This window comes from Microtus pennsylvanicus, chromosome 2 (assembly GCF_037038515.1).
Source record: "Microtus pennsylvanicus isolate mMicPen1 chromosome 2, mMicPen1.hap1, whole genome shotgun sequence".
Classification (NCBI taxonomy): Eukaryota; Metazoa; Chordata; class Mammalia; order Rodentia; family Cricetidae; genus Microtus; species Microtus pennsylvanicus.
In genome coordinates this window covers 50,410,864-50,428,063 of record NC_134580.1, presented here as the reverse complement: position 1 = coordinate 50,428,063, position 17,200 = coordinate 50,410,864, and the positions used below count along the sequence as shown (strand labels likewise).

The window sequence follows — 17,200 nt, the reverse complement described above, 5'->3', positions numbered from 1 at the left end:
TATCTATTTGTTACTTAAAATGCAGAGAAGATAAATCAACAAACACTAAAACTGTTAGAATAGCTTCCTTGTGGGACTAATAATCAAGAGTGGAAAGCAAGGAGCAGTAAGCTTCTGCTTTTCTTTCCTGAGGCTGCCAACACCATTTGAATTTTAAAATTATGCTTTCATCCGTACTTAACTTGAAATGTAAAAAGTAAAATAATGATGGGTATATTTGCACGATGTCTTCTCAATATGCACTGGAAAAGCCATTCTACTGAATTCCATTGCTTCCAAACTACATCAAATTTAATCAACCCACAAGGGAAAATCCACATCCAATAAGGCATTTACAAGATTGGACAGAACCAAGAGTCCAAAACTCCAATGTCAAGTTCTATCAATGTGTTAGGAACACCTTGGAGAGAGAAGGTGGTTGTTCCACTTGTTTTTGCTGGTCAAACACTTCTGCCTTAGGATATATTTGCTCATTTCATACCTTGGATTTGCTTTTCCCTCCAGATACCATCGAAGCTGGATGCGTGATGACTAAAATGCACAAGAACAGATGTTTCTAGGTCTCTGTCAGGCACGGAGCAAATGTTTTCATGTGTCATCTCTTCCAGTAACTATGCACGGCAATCGCAAGAATGATGTTTCAGATTCCTAGGACTGCTGTAACAAATTAAAGCAAACTAGGTGGCCTGAAACAGCAGGAACTTATTACCTCATGTTTCTTAAGGCCAAAGATCCAAGCTCAAGGTGTCAGCAAGGCTGAGCTCACTCTCAGCTCATGGGAGACTCACAGCCTTTTACGTCTTCTCGTAGATGCAAGGCTAATGCTTAGCTTATGGTTGCCTAATTCCAGGCCCTGCTTCTGTCTTCGCATGTGTTTCTGCTCTTGTATTTGTCTCTGTGTTTGGATGTCTCCTAAAGGGACTCCTGCCACTGGACTTAAAGCCAATCCAGATAATCCATGATCTCATTTTAAAACGTCTTGCTTTATTATATCTGTGAAACACTTCTGCTTGCTAAGGTCCAACTCACAGATTTAGGGTCAGGAAACAGATACAGCTCTAGGAAGCTGCCCCTCACACTCAACCCATTAAAAATGAGTAGGAGAATAACAGGAAGAAAAGTCATGTGCTATCCACTTTAGTAATATGCTATACTTGGGCACTGCTAAGGTTGAAATGTGTTGTCCCAGAGAATGGAACAAGATCGGAGTCAAGAAAATGTGGAATTTTGGAGACAGATTTGAAAGCCAGCCATGAATTCTTCTCTTTGGGGATTTAACTTTAACAATCTTCCAATTTGATTGTAGCTATAAACTTGTTGGGCTTGTTGTCTGTTTCACCACATTGTTCTGACTAACCAATGTTGACTTGAATTTCTCAGTTGCTTCGGTTTGAGGAATAAATGAAAGTGAAGTCTTAGAAATGCCAGCCGAAGTCTCCCTGGGCAGCAGGACCTATTTTTAGCACACTAAAGGAAACAAATTTAACATAATTTGACAATTTCAAAATTTTCCTGTTCTAAAAGCTCTGTCATCCCATATTTATTGAAACATCAAGGAGTTTGGGTAAGGCTTTTGCATAACGTTGGCACCATGCCTATAATTTTAAATGTACGTACCTGCTGCCTTAAATGAGTCACATGAGGACTCCTATCAACACTTTCTAGTATTAATTTTTTTATTCATCAATCAATTTGTTAAGAAATTAGTGCTGATCCCATTGACTAGTTTGTCGTGTTGCTTAGGTTTAACTGTGTTTTTATTTAAACACTGCCAAGAAGAAATAATCCTTGGTTTCTAGATGGTGAGAGTAGGTAATTAAGTTAACGAGACTTGGGAACCTTCAAAGACGTCCACCTTTGTTCATTTGTGCTCTAAATAACATTTCTTACCAATTTTCTTTTGTTTTAAAATATTGTGATATTTGTGTGTGATCTGTATGTGTATGTATGCACACATATATGTATATACTTTGCTTTCCTTAAAAAAATAGTGTTAAACATTAGATTATTCATTCCTTAAGTTATCACAGTTCCAGGCATATGACAAAATTCAGTAATAATAAGTGTTCTAATTATTAGTTTCGTTACCATCATCAGTGATTAATAATGACTTTCCCAGGCCTAGGGTGTTCTCTGCCACTTCTCTTGTCTAAATCATTCCACTTATTGATCTACTACATTTATAAGTTATCTTAGTAAATTTCTGACTCCTAAGTCCCATAGCTTCTGCTCAGCCTCATCTCATGCTTCTAGGATTTGGTTGGCATGGAGGGTATGTCTAAAACGCTCTTGTCTTTTGGTTCCCACTTCAGATTGTTATTTCACTAAGAAACTATGCTGAGTAAAGATACCAAGGACTAACCTTTCCTTCAGATTGCTAACCAGTGCTTCCCTATGTATAAATTTAACAAGTCTACTTCTGCTGGGTTCCTGGGAATCCTTGAAAAGAAACAAACGAAGTGAAATAGATTCAGATTAATCCAAATAATTTAAAGGGCATCGATTTCCAAAGAGCATTAGATCTGAAGTCAAAGCCGACTTTATGTGCTGCATGGCAATTGAAATTGAGTCATTTTCGCTGCTGTGTATCTCCTAGTGACAGATGTGGAATTCGAAGCTTATAGCATCACTGTGGTTGCCCTCACTATCTTCCCGTCACTGTCAACCTGATAACTACATCCACTCTGGACATCCTAAGTGACTGAAAATCAATGCATCTTCAAAACTCGTGAGCATCCACCTTTATGGAAAGCAAATTGTATTTTAAGACCAAGGATTTGGGGAAGTAAAAAGTTTGATCTTTTGTGTTTGGCTTCTTCAATGGTTGCTTTTGGACAGACTGCTTAGCCTTTCTGAGCATTAGCTGCTTTGTCTGCAAAATGGATTGCTTACTCTCTGTTCCACAGGGCAGACCTGAGACTAAAACAAGGTTAACATTGAGATTAGTCATCCCTTGTATATGATGATGCTTCCATCAATGTCAGTTTCCTTCCTTCCGCATCTCCGTATTCTGTGAACAGTTAACTCAATCTATAAGCCTGTTGTTACTGAGAAGAATTGTTCGCCTCTCACCCAGAAAGTATGTCAATACAAATTTCTGTTACTTAAGCCCTCAATTTTACGTGCTTTGTTATGCCAGCACTACAAAATTAGCATACGTACATTATTTTTAGATTGGTCTTTACTTGTAATGAAATCTCTGAAGAATTAATTTGTAGTCACACCTATAAGCAGACTTTCACTTTCAAACTGAAAAAGAATGGTTGGAAATGTCTTTCAGCCAACTCTAGATAGCATATCTCACAATATAATAGTTCAATAATAAAGAATATAAGGGTCTGGGAAGGTAAATCAGTTGGTAAAATGCTTGCCACACAAACATGGGGACCTGATTTTCATACACAACATCCATACATAGAAGCCAAGCACAGTGGCCTACATTTGAAACCCAGTGCCCTGGAGTGGAAAGAAGAGTATCCTGGAAGTTACCCGAGCAAAATTGGCAAGTTTGGGAACAGGGAGAAACATCATCTCAAAAAACAGGTGGAGAACAAATGCTTTTGTAGTATGATTGGGTAATAGCCAGGACCTGGAAACGACCTATATGCCCCTCAATGGAAGAATGGATAAAGAAAGTGTGGCACATATATACTTTAGAGTTTTACTCAGTGGTACAAAAACAATGACATCTTAAATTTTGCATGCAAAAGGATGGAAATAGAAAACACTATCCTGAGTGAGATAATCCAGACCCAAAAAGACGAATAGGGAATGTTCTCACTCATTAGTGGACTCCAGCCATAAATAAAGGACACTGAGCCTATAGTTCATGATCCTAGAGAAGCTAAATAATAAGATGAACCCAAAGAAAAACATATATAGATCCTCCTGGAAATTGGAAGCAGACAAGATTGCTGGGCAAAAGTTGGGAGCATGGGGGTGGGGGTAGGAGTTGGAGGAAGAGGAGAGAGGGAGAGAGAAGGGAGAAGGGAAAGATTAGGGAGATTTTGGGAGAGTGGGATGGTTGAGATGGAGGAAGGGCGGATATGGCAGTAGGGAAGAAGATATGTTAATTAAGGGAGCCATTTTAGGGTTGGCAAGAGACTTGGCCCTAGAGGGGTTCCCAGGTGTCCATGAGGATGTCCTCAGCTAGGTCCTTGGGCAGTAGAGGAGAGGGTACCTGAACTGGCCTGGTCCCATAGTCACACTGATGAATATCTTGCATATCACCATAGAACTTTCATCCAGCAATGGATGGAGATAGAGACAGAGACCCACATCAGAGCACTGGACTGAGCTCTCAAGGTACAGTTGCAGAGCAGAAGGAGGAAGAAGATGAGCAAGGAAGTCAGGACTGGGAGGGGTTGGTCCACCCACTGAGAAAGGGTGCCTGATCTAATGGGAGCTCACCAAAGCCAGCTGAACTGGGACTGAACGAGCATGTGATCAAACCAGTCTCTCTCAATGTGGTTGACAATGAGGGCTGACTGAGAAGCCAATGATAATGGCACTGGGATTTGTTTCTACTGCATGTACTGGCTTTTTGGGACCCTAGACTGTTTGGATGCACACCTTCCTAGGCCTGGATGGAGTGGGTGAGGGAGTTGGACTTCCCACAGGGCAGGGTACCCTACCCTCTCTTAAGACTAGAGGGGGAGAGAGGAGGGTGAGTGGGGGAGTGGGAGGGAAATGGGTGGAGGGGAGGAAGTGGAAATTTTGAATGGTATTATTTATAAAGCAATAAAAATTTAAAAAAAAAGAAAATAAATGCTGCTATAGACATATAATTCCAATGTGAAAAAAAAAGTCACCCAGGTGGTAACAGTTATGAAGGCATAAAAGGGGTCACGGAGAGCAGTTGAGGCGTGGTACTATGGGAGGCCAGGAAAGGTCACTGATGAAGGTGCAGCCTCAGTGACAACTGAAGGTCCAGGACTAAAGGGGTCATAGAAATAAGTTGAGGCTTGGCACCATGAAGAGAGCCTATGAAAGCGCAGCCCAGATGCAGCAAGGGATCCAAGCATATGGAGATGCCAGCATCACGCAAAGACCACCAAGAACAATAGCAGCAATGGAGCTGAACCAGATGGTGCCTGGAAGACAAGCTGTGTGTGCTTCAGAGGGCAGAGCCAGAGAAGTGACCCAAGTGCTTTAGAGGAGTCCAGAAGATTGAGAATGGATCCCAGATATTGGATGGGTGGAATTTTGTTTTGCTTTCATTGTGACTGTGCCCTGGGTTTTCCCTCTTGAAGTGAGAAAGTATTTTACTGGAGTCCATAGTTGAGAGACTTGAATTGTAAAAGACTTTGGGTTTTTAAAGAAACTGACTATTTTTAAGGAACTGATAGTTTAATGTGTTTGAACTTGTAAAGGCTGTGGGACTTTTAACGTTATTTAAGATTGTGGGGATGAATAAGAAAGGAAGGGTTGTGGCTTAATAGTGATGTGTTTATGTGTCAACTTGACACGTGATAGAGAATCATCAGGGGAGGAGCCTCAGCCGAGGGCTTCTTGAGATCCAGCTGTAAGGCATTTTCTCATTTAGTGATCCATGGGGGAGGGTCCAGCCCATAGAGGGAAGTGTCATCCCTGAGCTGCTGACCCTGGGTTCTGTAAGCAGATGGGCTAAGCAAGCCAGGGGAAACAAACCAGTCAGCAGCTCCCCTTCATGGCCTCTGCATCAGTTCCTATCTCCAGGATCCTGCCCTGTTTCCAGAGTTCCTATCCTGACTTCCTTCAGTGATAAACAGCAATGCTTAAATGTAAGCCAAATAAACCCCTTCCTCCCCACCCCTCAAAAAAAAAGAAATCTGTGAGGGATTTGGGACACTTTTCTCATTAACATATGTTCTATATTTTATGAAATATTAATATTTGTAAAATATTTCTATATTTCATTAAAATAAAATATCAAAATGTTAAAAAGATAAAAATAAATAAAAAAGGTGGAGAGCAATTGACACCTAATGCTGACCCCTGGTCTTCACACACACACATACACACAGAGAAAGACAGAGTCAGAGATACAGAGACAGGGAGCAAATAAAAGAGAATATTAGGAGTCCAGTGTAAATGACTTATATTCTAATTTTCCAATAAATGTATAGTTAAGTCTAGACTGTTCATAGTGAAATAGACAGCGAGCTGAGAATAAAGATACCAGAGAAATACAGAGACCTCAGTCCCTACAATACTGTCCACATGCCTATATCAAATCAATACAGTCTATAGAAAAATCTTGTCTTTTAAGAGCTATAATTGGATTCTTTCTCCCCTATTAAGTAAAGAAGTTACAACAAAAATCATACCCACACATTTCTCTTTCACCTAAATTTGTCAACTACTACTGTGTGGATAGGCAAAGCATCTCCCTTCCCATTTTGTTACATTTTTCAAATAAAGCTATCTTCACATTATTTCCTTGAGATTGTGTGCTAGAAGGGCAATTACCAAGTCCAAATTGTCATATTTTTAATAGCTTTCATATTTATTACCACATTGATTTTCAGAAAATCTGGTTATTCATTCACTGGGGGCTTACTCCCAAGGTAATCTTTGGTCTCAAGAGAAAGAGCTGTGTCTTAGGGAATATTGAGAGCATCTGTGATCAACTGCCACATTCAATATTGTCCATCACATTGTGAAGAGCTCAAAGGCAGGCTGGGCGCTTGCAAAATGTGCAGGAGTCTCAGATCTCAACCTCCTCCACCCCTGGAATGTGGTGTTTAAGCTCAGTGCAAACGAAGAAGCCAGCTGGAGGGCTAAGCGGCAATCATCTCTAGTCTCTGCACTCATGGGGAGGGTTCCAGTGACCTGCACACCCGAGTGTTTAGTTTAGAGATAATTTTCAATAAACTGTTGTCACTTGAAAAGAAACAGTCTGGACAACGTATGGCCCATTTGGGATCCTGAGAAAATAAACAACCAAGGGAATGCCCCCCCCCCCCCCCCGCGCTCCTGTTTGCCTTTGCAGCCATTTCTGGAATGTACTTTCTTTCCAGTTACTTCTTTTTTTTCTCTCTGTGGCAGGTTTTATTTAAAAATAATGCTGTTTATTTAGCATGTCTTGGAGACCCTCTTTTGAAGAAACCGCAGTCATGAATGGCTTTAACGTCCTGCTTCGCAGCAACCAATTCATCCTGCTGCTGCTATTGCTCCTGCAGGTTCAGAGTCTGGGTCTGGATATTGATAGTCGACCTGCTGCAGAAGTCTGTGCCACTCACGCCATTTCACCAGGACCCAAAGGTGAGGAAGAAACCTCAGATTTCATGTAATACTATTTATAATCTCTTTCCCTCACCTCAAATCCTCCCTAGCTGCTTGGTGACTTCACTCCCTCTCCTCCCTAGTTTCCTTTGCCTTCCTGTCTATTTTGGAGACCAGTTGACTTTTAACTACTTATGCAGGCTTCCCTAGGTGGAAGGTAAGAGGAGGTGAGAAGGGGGTGGAACACTGGGATGTGAGTCTGATGGTAATCACCGAGGGCTGTGAGAATCCCTTCCACTGTACCCAACGGGAGATGAGGATCATGGTAACTGATTAAACACCTCCCTTCATTTTAGAGCTACTTTTCTTCCTCCCTTTCCCCCCCTCAGACTGATTCAAAAGAGAAATTTGTCTAGGAGGTCAAAGATAAGAGTGTATTCTGAAGTGTTTCCTTTGTAATTAATGGGCCCCTGTGTTCCAGTGAGGAAGATTATGTTTTAATTAAGGACCAAAAGTAGTGTATAAAGGAGGATTTCTTTATTTGAAAGTGGGGTCTCTGAGGTCAACTGCCTTCAGCTGGAGAATGGTCGAATATTGCTCCCCTTCTCCCCCCAAAGAGAGTCGAGGTTTAAGGTTTGGATTTGCTTTTGGCACTGGTTGGGTTTTGTTGTTGTTGTTGTTTTGTTTGTTTTTAATAAATCCATTTTCCTGGTTTCAGTTCTTCCCCTTTTGTTCTGAAAGTGGTCACTGCACTGCAGGCTGCTTCTATTAGTAATTCATGCTGTGCTTCCCCGGGGCTATTGTGTGGAAGAATGGGAGCTGCTTAAAATCTCAAGCAGAAAAAAAAAAAAAAAGAATTAAAAAAAGAAGAGAAAGAAAGAAAAGAAACATGACTTAATTCTTGTCAGCTATTTAAATTTGTATTGCTTAAAGTGCATTTTTCTTAATCAGTGAATTAATTTTCTCCTACGATCGCAATCCAGATTCTAACCTTTGATACCATAAAATAAATGCGGGCTGTTACAGGCAGACCTTGGGGCTTCCAAATAATTTCTTGGGTGAATAAATAAATAATGTAAGGACAAATATTCAGAAAAGAAAGTTTGGATTAGAAATAAAGTATTTACTTAAATCCATTACTGGACTCTTCACGGACTACAAGGAAACTGTGTTTTCCCTGTGGTGTCAGAAAGACTGAATATTGAAGGCTTCCTTTGTTGGGCAACTGAGAGAATCTACTCAAGAAAAACACTGCTACGTTTTTCTTCCCCTAGAAGAAAAAGTGACAGTTTTCACAATGGAATAAGAACACACAAGAAACTTAATTAAATGCTCTAAACATAACACATCTCCATCAAACAACCATGTCTCCTGCAATTCAGCTAGTGAACATTAATTGTTTCCTGTTAGGCCCTGTTTAGGCACAACAGTACACTAAATAAAATGTTAGTGTCATAAACAATAAAGAGATAAATTGTTTTGCGTAGATTTTCTGAGATGGCATGACTCTGTAGAACAAATGAGGACAGCATTTGTGTAAACAAGAGCAAGCCCACAGGAGAAGCTTGAGAAAAGCACTCATCAAAGGCTGAATGCAATATGTAATCAAATCTTAAATCTTTTCAAAATCAGTCAGGTACCACAGCATTCAGGAGGTTGAACAAGTTCAGGGTCACCCTTGTCTACTGTAGACATAGAATTAAGGAAAAAAAAAAGAAAGAAAGAAAGTAGAAAGTCTTTAGAAGGAAAAACAAGACACCTACCTTTTAAAAACTTAAACCACATTATTTCATTTTATCACTTTGATCTATACAAAGTGTTTATTGAAAACCAGCAGTGCCCACATGTCTCCTTTAGTCATTTCTCCCCCTAGTACAAAACTTGAGTCTTGTCTCTACAAACTCAGGTACTGTTTCCATCTGTTGATGCTTAACTCTCTTCCTCAGCCCAGGGAGAATTGGAGCAGGTCATAAGCTAATGTGGAGAAATGGGGTTGCACCTTGAAGGAGAAACTGAGAGAGGAGCTGTGGAACACTGTGTCTCAGAACTTCTCATCTTCAAGATACGGATAAGAGTTTCTCATCTGAGACATATGGTCTTTGCACCAAAGGCTTTGTAAGCCACTTCTCAGTAATGAGTTTCTATGACTCTGGAAGGTACCATACTTCCCAAGTCCAGGCACCATGTCAAACGACTTGGGTTGGAAGCTAAGATAAGGAACCCATCTTAGGACTTGTCTCTAAGTAGCAAGCTTGGGATTCAAGTTCTGAGGCTGAACTCTCCCTTGATCTGAATCTTCATGACCTGCCTTCACACTGCAGCAGCCTTAGCAAGGTTACTGCTGTCTTTCTTCCTTTCCAGGCAGAGTATTAGAGATGGATGCACAAGAAATGCATGGGACCTTCTCTTGAATGTAAACTACATCTCTTTCCTTGTAAGAATTACAAAAGCTCCTCCCCGACTCCAAAGAAAGCAGGCCTGGATACTGGGTTCCTCACAAGGAAAACAAAAAATTTTGATGGCCAAGTAGGCATTTTAAAGAGCCAAATTATAGTTTTTTTTTCTTCCATATCTTTTCTGTTACAATCAAACCAGAGCGTGGTGCTTTTTCCCATGGCTAATCATCTCATTTCTGTGTTTACCAGCACAGCAGTACTCTGCTCAGAAATTTCCAGATACTCTGAGAAACAGACAATTAAAGGAACTTAACTCTAAATTCGTTTGGGAGAGAGGAAACTAAATAAATTATTCAGGCTTGCAGATGAAACGCCAATAATATTATCCAGTTATAGAATATGCTGTACAGCAGACAGACCCACTTGTCAGCATCCTTTCCAAAGCACAACCTAACAGCAGAAAAACAGGAGATTCTATTGGATCTACTTACGCCTCAGCTTCTTTATGTGAAAAATGGACATTCATCATACATACTTCTTATTTTTAATATGAAATAAATCACCATAAATTAATATTGAACAGACATCATTAATTATATTTAACAAATTTTGCTTCTCTTTCTTTTGCCTGCTTCTCAGCTGCATCAAGTAACAGTTTTGGGGTTAAGAATCCTAGTTACTCCAGATGTCTTTACTGGAAGTCCCCATTATATTTCTTTCTGTCCTTGAAATGTTTGTTTTCAACTTCTTAGCAGGAAATGTTCCCTTTTCGTTTTTATCCCTACCATGGCAGTTTCTTTCAGCAACTTATGTGAAATTCTGACCTCTGGTGGTTTTAGTTGAAAACAACATGGATGAGAAAAAATAAAGACTTTTAACATCCGGATGGGATATTTGGAGAAGGCTTGACAAACTGTGAGAAACGTTGAGTACATCACCTTGTTTAATTTTCACAGCATCCATATCTATTATCAAGAACCTAAGCATTTGCATGAGGAAATAAACTTAGAAAGGCCAAGTGGGCTTCCCAACTCAGTCAGAGCCACAGTTAGTTAGTCTTGAAAGTGGCCTCCTGCTCTCTTGTCCGTGTCCACTCGTTCCATGTCATACACCAGTTTGCATTAGTCATATACTATGCTTAAAAACGCAGCCACTAGCTACCTTCTGGTGACAACCGGCTGTTCATTATCTCAGGACATTGAACTCATGCCCACTCAGCTCATTGGTTGTATTGGACACTAAAGTATGCTAAAATGATGCATACTACTAAAACTGGTGTTTCATGCACTATGTTACTCTAGTCTAACACATGTTAAATAAAATATTGCCACTTGCACCTATGGAAGGAATTTTCCACCACTTTGCACTTTAATTATTGCAATAAACTTTGCCAAATATATATAATTTCCATCTGCCATATAAGGAAACTGAGGTTCGTAGCTAGAGTGTCACTAGCCGAGTGCCACTGAGTTGGAAAGAACCAATTGGACTTGGGTTCAACACAGTTCCATTCACATACTCTGTTGCAGGTAGTCTGCTGGATGCTCTCCTTAGGGCCATGGGGAGTGTGGCATAGTATTGTGCAGAGCAGGAAATTAGCTGCTTTGGGTTTTGCTTGAAAACTCCATTGGTCCCCATAGAAGTAATTCATGGGGAAACACAGGCAGGCATCAGAGCACAAAGCAACAGGAGTATGTGTGTCACTGTTCTTTTAAAGTAAGAGAGGTCATTCTGTGAGGGAAGACTGGAGGAGATCACCCCTACTGGGAGGAAAAAGCTTTTCTCCGGAAAGCTTTATTAACCATAAGAAAAGGGACATATATTTGGTCATCTTCTTTATTATTTGGCATGGTTTGATATTGCAGAACTGACACGATTCTCCAAATAATTCTCAGTGTCCAAAAAGACGAATGCATCTGTGATGTCCTCATAAGTAAATCTGGATACGCCCTGAAGGTATCAGAATCCCTCACATTCAAATTTAAGGGCGTATCACTTGCCAGGTAACTCTCAATGATCTTTGGTTTGTGAATTTGATGTCTGGTGAGGTACAATATTGGCACGCCAGTCTCATGGGCTTTAGTGGCCAAGTTACAAGTAGAAAAGGTTTAGCAAGAGCTGGAGGAGAATGAGCCTGGTTCTTACAGTTTTGATTCTTTTTTGCTTCTTTAAGAAACACACAAGCCGGGCGGTGGTGGTGCACGCCTTTAATCCCAGCCCTCGGGAGGCAGAGGCAGGTGGATCTCTGTGAGTTCGAGGCCAGCCTAGTCTATAAGAGCTAGTTCCAGGACAGGAACCAAAATGCTATGGAGAAACTCTGTCTCGAAAATCAAAAAAAAAAAAAGGAAAGAAAAAAAGAAAGAAAGACACACATTATCTCTCATCTATCCTAGGCAACACATTCTGTTGACCTCCAGTTGTTGGGAGATATAAGCCAAAGAACAACTTATCCATCTTTTACTCTTCTTAGTTTAGCCTATAAAACCCTATTTGTATAACCTGGGAACTCTATTAAAATGCCTTCATCAATCCTCATAGCTCGTGCCATTTTATTCCTAACAAGCCTACCTGCTTTTATGTATCAATTGTTTGATCTGCAGTCTCCTGCCATTGCATAAACATCTGTTAAGTTATATTTTATTGTTATCTTCACTCTTTTAAGGATAAATTGTAAATAGATGCAGTAAAATTCTGGACTGCAGATATTCAAGTGAAATGGCATCTAAATAATTTAATATTTCAGTGTTATTTACTGTGATTGTGCTTGATTCGAGAACTCTATAAGCATCATTTTATGTCTCTTGAGGCTTCTTGGCAATACTTGTATCTTTTTAGCAAATTACACGCACATCACTTTAGAGTTTATAAAAGGCTCATTCATTACTTCATTTTTAGCTCTGTTGACATGAATAGGGTTCAATTCCCATTTTTGGAAAAGAAGAAAATTTAGACACACTGCTCTCGCTTATGGTTCTCCATGAACGACTACTCAACACAGTGACCCATTTTGCTCATGTAACCATCACTGATACCTTAGACCAACTAGGTATTAACCAAATCATTTTTACATCACAAGAACTAGCCCTTCCTTAAGAAGGAAGAGTAGATGGACCACTGGTTCCAATGTCTTTGAAGAAGTTATATGTACTGTGCTTTGCACTCAAGATCCATAATATTTGATGGAGTGAAACTGTATTTTCAATAATGGTGTTTTGACCGTCCTAAGATGAACAAGTATCTAGGGGAAACAAGGCCGTATGGAGACAAAAACTGAAACAAAGTCATTTCTGTGTCCTTGAACCATGTGCTGGGTCATCAGGTGACAAAGCAATGGAAGATAGGAGACTCATAAATCTACGCCAAGTTATAAGATGGAATGAGGTGGACGTAGCAATATGTCCAAACTGAAAGTCCCCTCAGAAAAGAGACTTCTGGAACTATTAATTCATCAGTGTCAGCTTTTTACTGAGGTCATCCTCAAGGAACAAGACAGACAGACTTGGAGGAACTGTGCAGCAAAATCAGTGCAAGACACACACACCAAATCACTGGCAGGAAGCTAGCAACTATATGTGTCTTTTCTGGTCTTGGTTACCTCACTCAGGATGACTCTTTTCTAGTTTCATCCATTTACCTACAAATTTCACAATTTCATTTTTTTTATCATCTGAGTAATATTCCATTGTGAAAAAGTACCACATGTTTACTTACCCTTCTTTTGTTAAAGGACATCTAGCTTGTTTCCAAATTCTGGTTATTATGCATAAAGCAGCAATTGACATGCTGAGCAAGTGTCTCTGTAGTAGGATGAAGCATACTTTGGGCTTGTGCCAAAAGTATTGTGACTGGGTCTTGAGGTAGATTGATTTCCATCTTTCTGAGGAACTGCCACACTGATTTCCATAGTGGTGGTAAGTTTGCACTTCCACGAACAATGGATGATGAATTTTATTCTAAATCCTCATCAGCATGATTTGTCTTTGATTTTATTTAACTTGGTCATTCTGATTGGTATACAGTAATTTCTGAAAAGATTTTGGTTTACATTTCTCTGATGGCTAAGGATGCTAAACCTTTCTTTAGGTGTACTTCAGCCATTAGTGTTTCCTCTTTTGAGAACTCTCTGTTTATATCTGTACCCCATTTTGAATTGGATTATTTGTTTCTTGGTGTCCAGTTTTGGGTTTCTTTATATATTTGGGGTATTAGCCTTCTACCAGATGTGAAGTTGATAAAAATCTTCTTCCATACTACAGGCTGCTGCTTTGTCTAAATGATGATCTCCTTTGCTTTATGGAAACTTTCCAGTTTCATGAGGTACTCACATTCATCAATTGCTAAAATTAGTACCTGTGCTAAAGTTGTTCTATTCAGAATGTCTTTTCCTATGTCAATCAGTTCAAGGCTACTTTCTACTTTCTCTTCTATCAATTTAGTGTATATGGTTTTATGTTAAGGTCTTTGATCCATTTGGACTTGAGTTTTGTGCAGGGTGATGAGTATAGATCTATTTGGATGTTCTTTCATGTAGCCATCTAGTTTGACCAGCACCATTTGTTGAAGTTTGTTTTCCAATGTGTATTTCTGGCTTCTTTATCAAAAATCAGGTGACCGTAGGTGTGTGGATTTATGTATGGGTCTTAAATTCTATTCCACTGATCAACATGCCTGTTCTTGTGCCGGTACCATGCTGTTTCTATTACTATTGTATAGTTCTGTAGTACAACTTAAAATCAGGGATGGTAGGACCTCCAGCAATTCTTTTATTTCTCAGTTTGATCTTGCTTTTTTTCATGTCATCTACTCCTTTTGGGTATACCTTCATCTTTTTGCTCTATAGCATTTACGTGTGCTGTTAATTTACTAGTAAGAGATCTCTCCAGTAGTTTTATGTAGGTACTTTGTGATATGAACTCTTAGAGCCTTTTAGAACTTCCTTCGTTGCAGCCCATAAATTTGGGTATATTGTATATGTGTTTATTTTTATTCAATTCTAGACAGTTTTCCATTTCTTTCTTCATTTCTGTCTTGACCCATTTTTCACTGAGTAGAGAGGTGTTCAATTTCCATGAGTCTGTAAGATTTCTATTGTTGTGGATATCCAGCTTTATTCTGTGGTGGTCAGATGGGATGCAGGGAGTTATTTCCATTTTCTCATATATGTTGAGACTTGCTTTGTGTATGTGGTCAATTTTAGAGAAAGTTCCACGAGATCCTGAAAAGAAGACAAATTGTTTTGTATTGGGGTGAACTCTTCTATAAATACTTGCTAATTCCCTTTAGTTCATAGCATCAGTTAGCTCCAGAATTTCTGTTTAGTTTTTGCCTGATTGGCCTGTCTGTAGGCTAGAATGGGGTATTGAAGTCTCCCACTATCAGTATGTGGGTCAATATGTGATTGAAGGAGCAGGGGCGGAAGGGAATCTGGTTTAGGAGGGGAAGTTCTATGTGATCCATTGCATACGGGGCAAGCTGGGAGGCAGGAAGGCTGCGGCAGGTGCTCTGCTCGAGGAGAGCTGCTGGAGAAACTGGGGTACTGGTTTGGAAGGAGCTGAAGCAGAACTGAAGAGCTGCAGCTAGATTACCCACTTCCCTTGCTAGAGCAGCTACTTTGTTTTTTCAGGAGAAACAAAATGTCTGTGGATTTAGAGGGGTGGAAAAACGGAAAGGGTCCAGGAGGAGTTAAGGAAGGAGAAATTGTAATCAGAATGTATTATATGGAAAAATTATTTTTCAATAAAATAAAATGGACAAAAAAAGATGAACTCTTAGTTTGATCATTTTTATAGCATTTTTCTTACCTTTTTATTATCAGGTGAGAAATTCTGATATTATTGTCCCTACTGCACTAGCATGTAACTTTCTGTTGCCATTTATTCTGATTATCTAATTATTAATAATAATTAATCCTGAACACATGAGTATATACACAACTAACGTACAGCATTCACAGACTCTCTGTGTCTGTCTACATGTCTTTATTTACTGGAGCTGAGTCGCTCCAAATTCATCCTATCATTGCATATTCTCCAATGTCCTCTTGTTTTATACTCTAGGAGTATGGCAAGAAATATGAGTGTAGGGTGAGGGGTGAACTTGGAAAGGAGATCAACTACACTGAACTCAAAAAAAAAAAGAAGTATCTTACCTCCAGGGTCTTTGATCTTTGCAATGGTTCACTTGTTAAACAGCATTGCCAGACATTGTTCAGAGGTCTTTCACCAATGTCTCAGGCACAGTTCTAGTTTTGTTTAAGACAATGTTCAATTTCTTAGGGCCTAACACAGTATTTTATATCCAAGTAAGCAGAAATGAAAGAGATATTTGTTCAATGAATCTGAAAGCAAAATTGAGGCTGTGAATGACACTTGATATCCAAGTGTTTCACAGAAATAGTCTAGTCAAATTAAGTAGTTGACATTAATATGAAGTAAATTACAAGTGCATTACTTAAATAAAATGTCAAAGCAGCAATTAGAGAGTAGTAACAAGGAACCAGATGGTGACTTACCACGGAAACAATGCTATCAACAAACTTGGATAATGTAGGAATTAACTTAAGACAGAATATATAGGTAGGATTTACACAGGAAGAGAAAGGGTTTAGATTTTTTTACATTATTTTTTGGCATATTTTTCAAATTGTGAGAGCATTTCAAAGTGATGATGTATAAGAAAAGCTAATGATTTTTTATTTTACAGGTATCTTCTATTTCTGGAACCATTTCACTCACTGAGGTTTTCCTAGGTATTCATTCTATTTATCTTCTTTATTCTAAATATTGCCATACTACACTCCCCAGGAGACGTGCTACACACACTCAAAGACAGATCACTCTCTCTAGTCCATCATTGTTACTTTCAGCATAAAACTGTGTTGTATTTAAAATCATTCATTGCCATTTGGCAAAGGAAGTTTCCCAAGTTCTTTGTATATTATGACAATTGTTTGTTTCTGATGTCTAATATTCACTTTTCCTTTTGCCATTTATTTCTTTATAAACCTTGTAAATTTATGTATATTTGCTTAAATTTTCATCAGGTCAATATGTTTGGCCTATCTTTTCCAGCTTTTGGGTTCCTCTTAATGTGGACAAATTTCACATAAAAAAATATATGTGCCATTTAATGATAGCAAGAGTTGAAGGGTATTTGATGACCAGGGAACAAACAACTTGGACAAGATTATACAGGTCAAGACCAGAAAATAACATGGGAAAGTTCTATTGATGTCAGCACAAAAGGCCATCTACTAGACTAAACAGATGTTTGTGGCATTAGCATCTGAACAAATAACTTTTTGGAGCATTTTGGATGAGGCAGTCATAGTAAAAAATGTGGTTTTCAGGATTCCCTTGTAAGATGATTTGATAAGGCAAAATTTAGATTGATGTAAACCATATTTCCACTGTTTGTTGAACAGAAACTATTGTAATTGTGCTTGATGCATCAATTAATTAAGCACCATGAAGACCAAATAAGAATCACCTATTTGGTGATCTGGGGCATGAAGAAGGGATAAGTAAGACAGGGGTAACAGGAACAAGAAAAAAAACTAAGGTAGAAAATCAGAAAAAGCAAGACTCCCCATGGGTCTG

The 17,200-nt window shown here is 39.1% G+C and overlaps 1 protein-coding gene across 1 annotated transcript in view; it reads left to right on the top strand.

Moving 5' to 3' along the window:
- Positions 1-7,011: 7,011 nt before the first annotated feature.
- Positions 7,012-17,200, top strand: part of Colec10 (collectin subfamily member 10) — a 40,304-nt gene continuing 30,115 nt past the window's right edge. Inside the window, exon 1 of the mRNA XM_075961020.1 lies at positions 7,012-7,245. Coding sequence (XP_075817135.1) covers positions 7,062-7,245 — 184 coding nt within the window. The 5' untranslated portion in view covers positions 7,012-7,061. The remainder of the gene's footprint in view (positions 7,246-17,200) is intronic.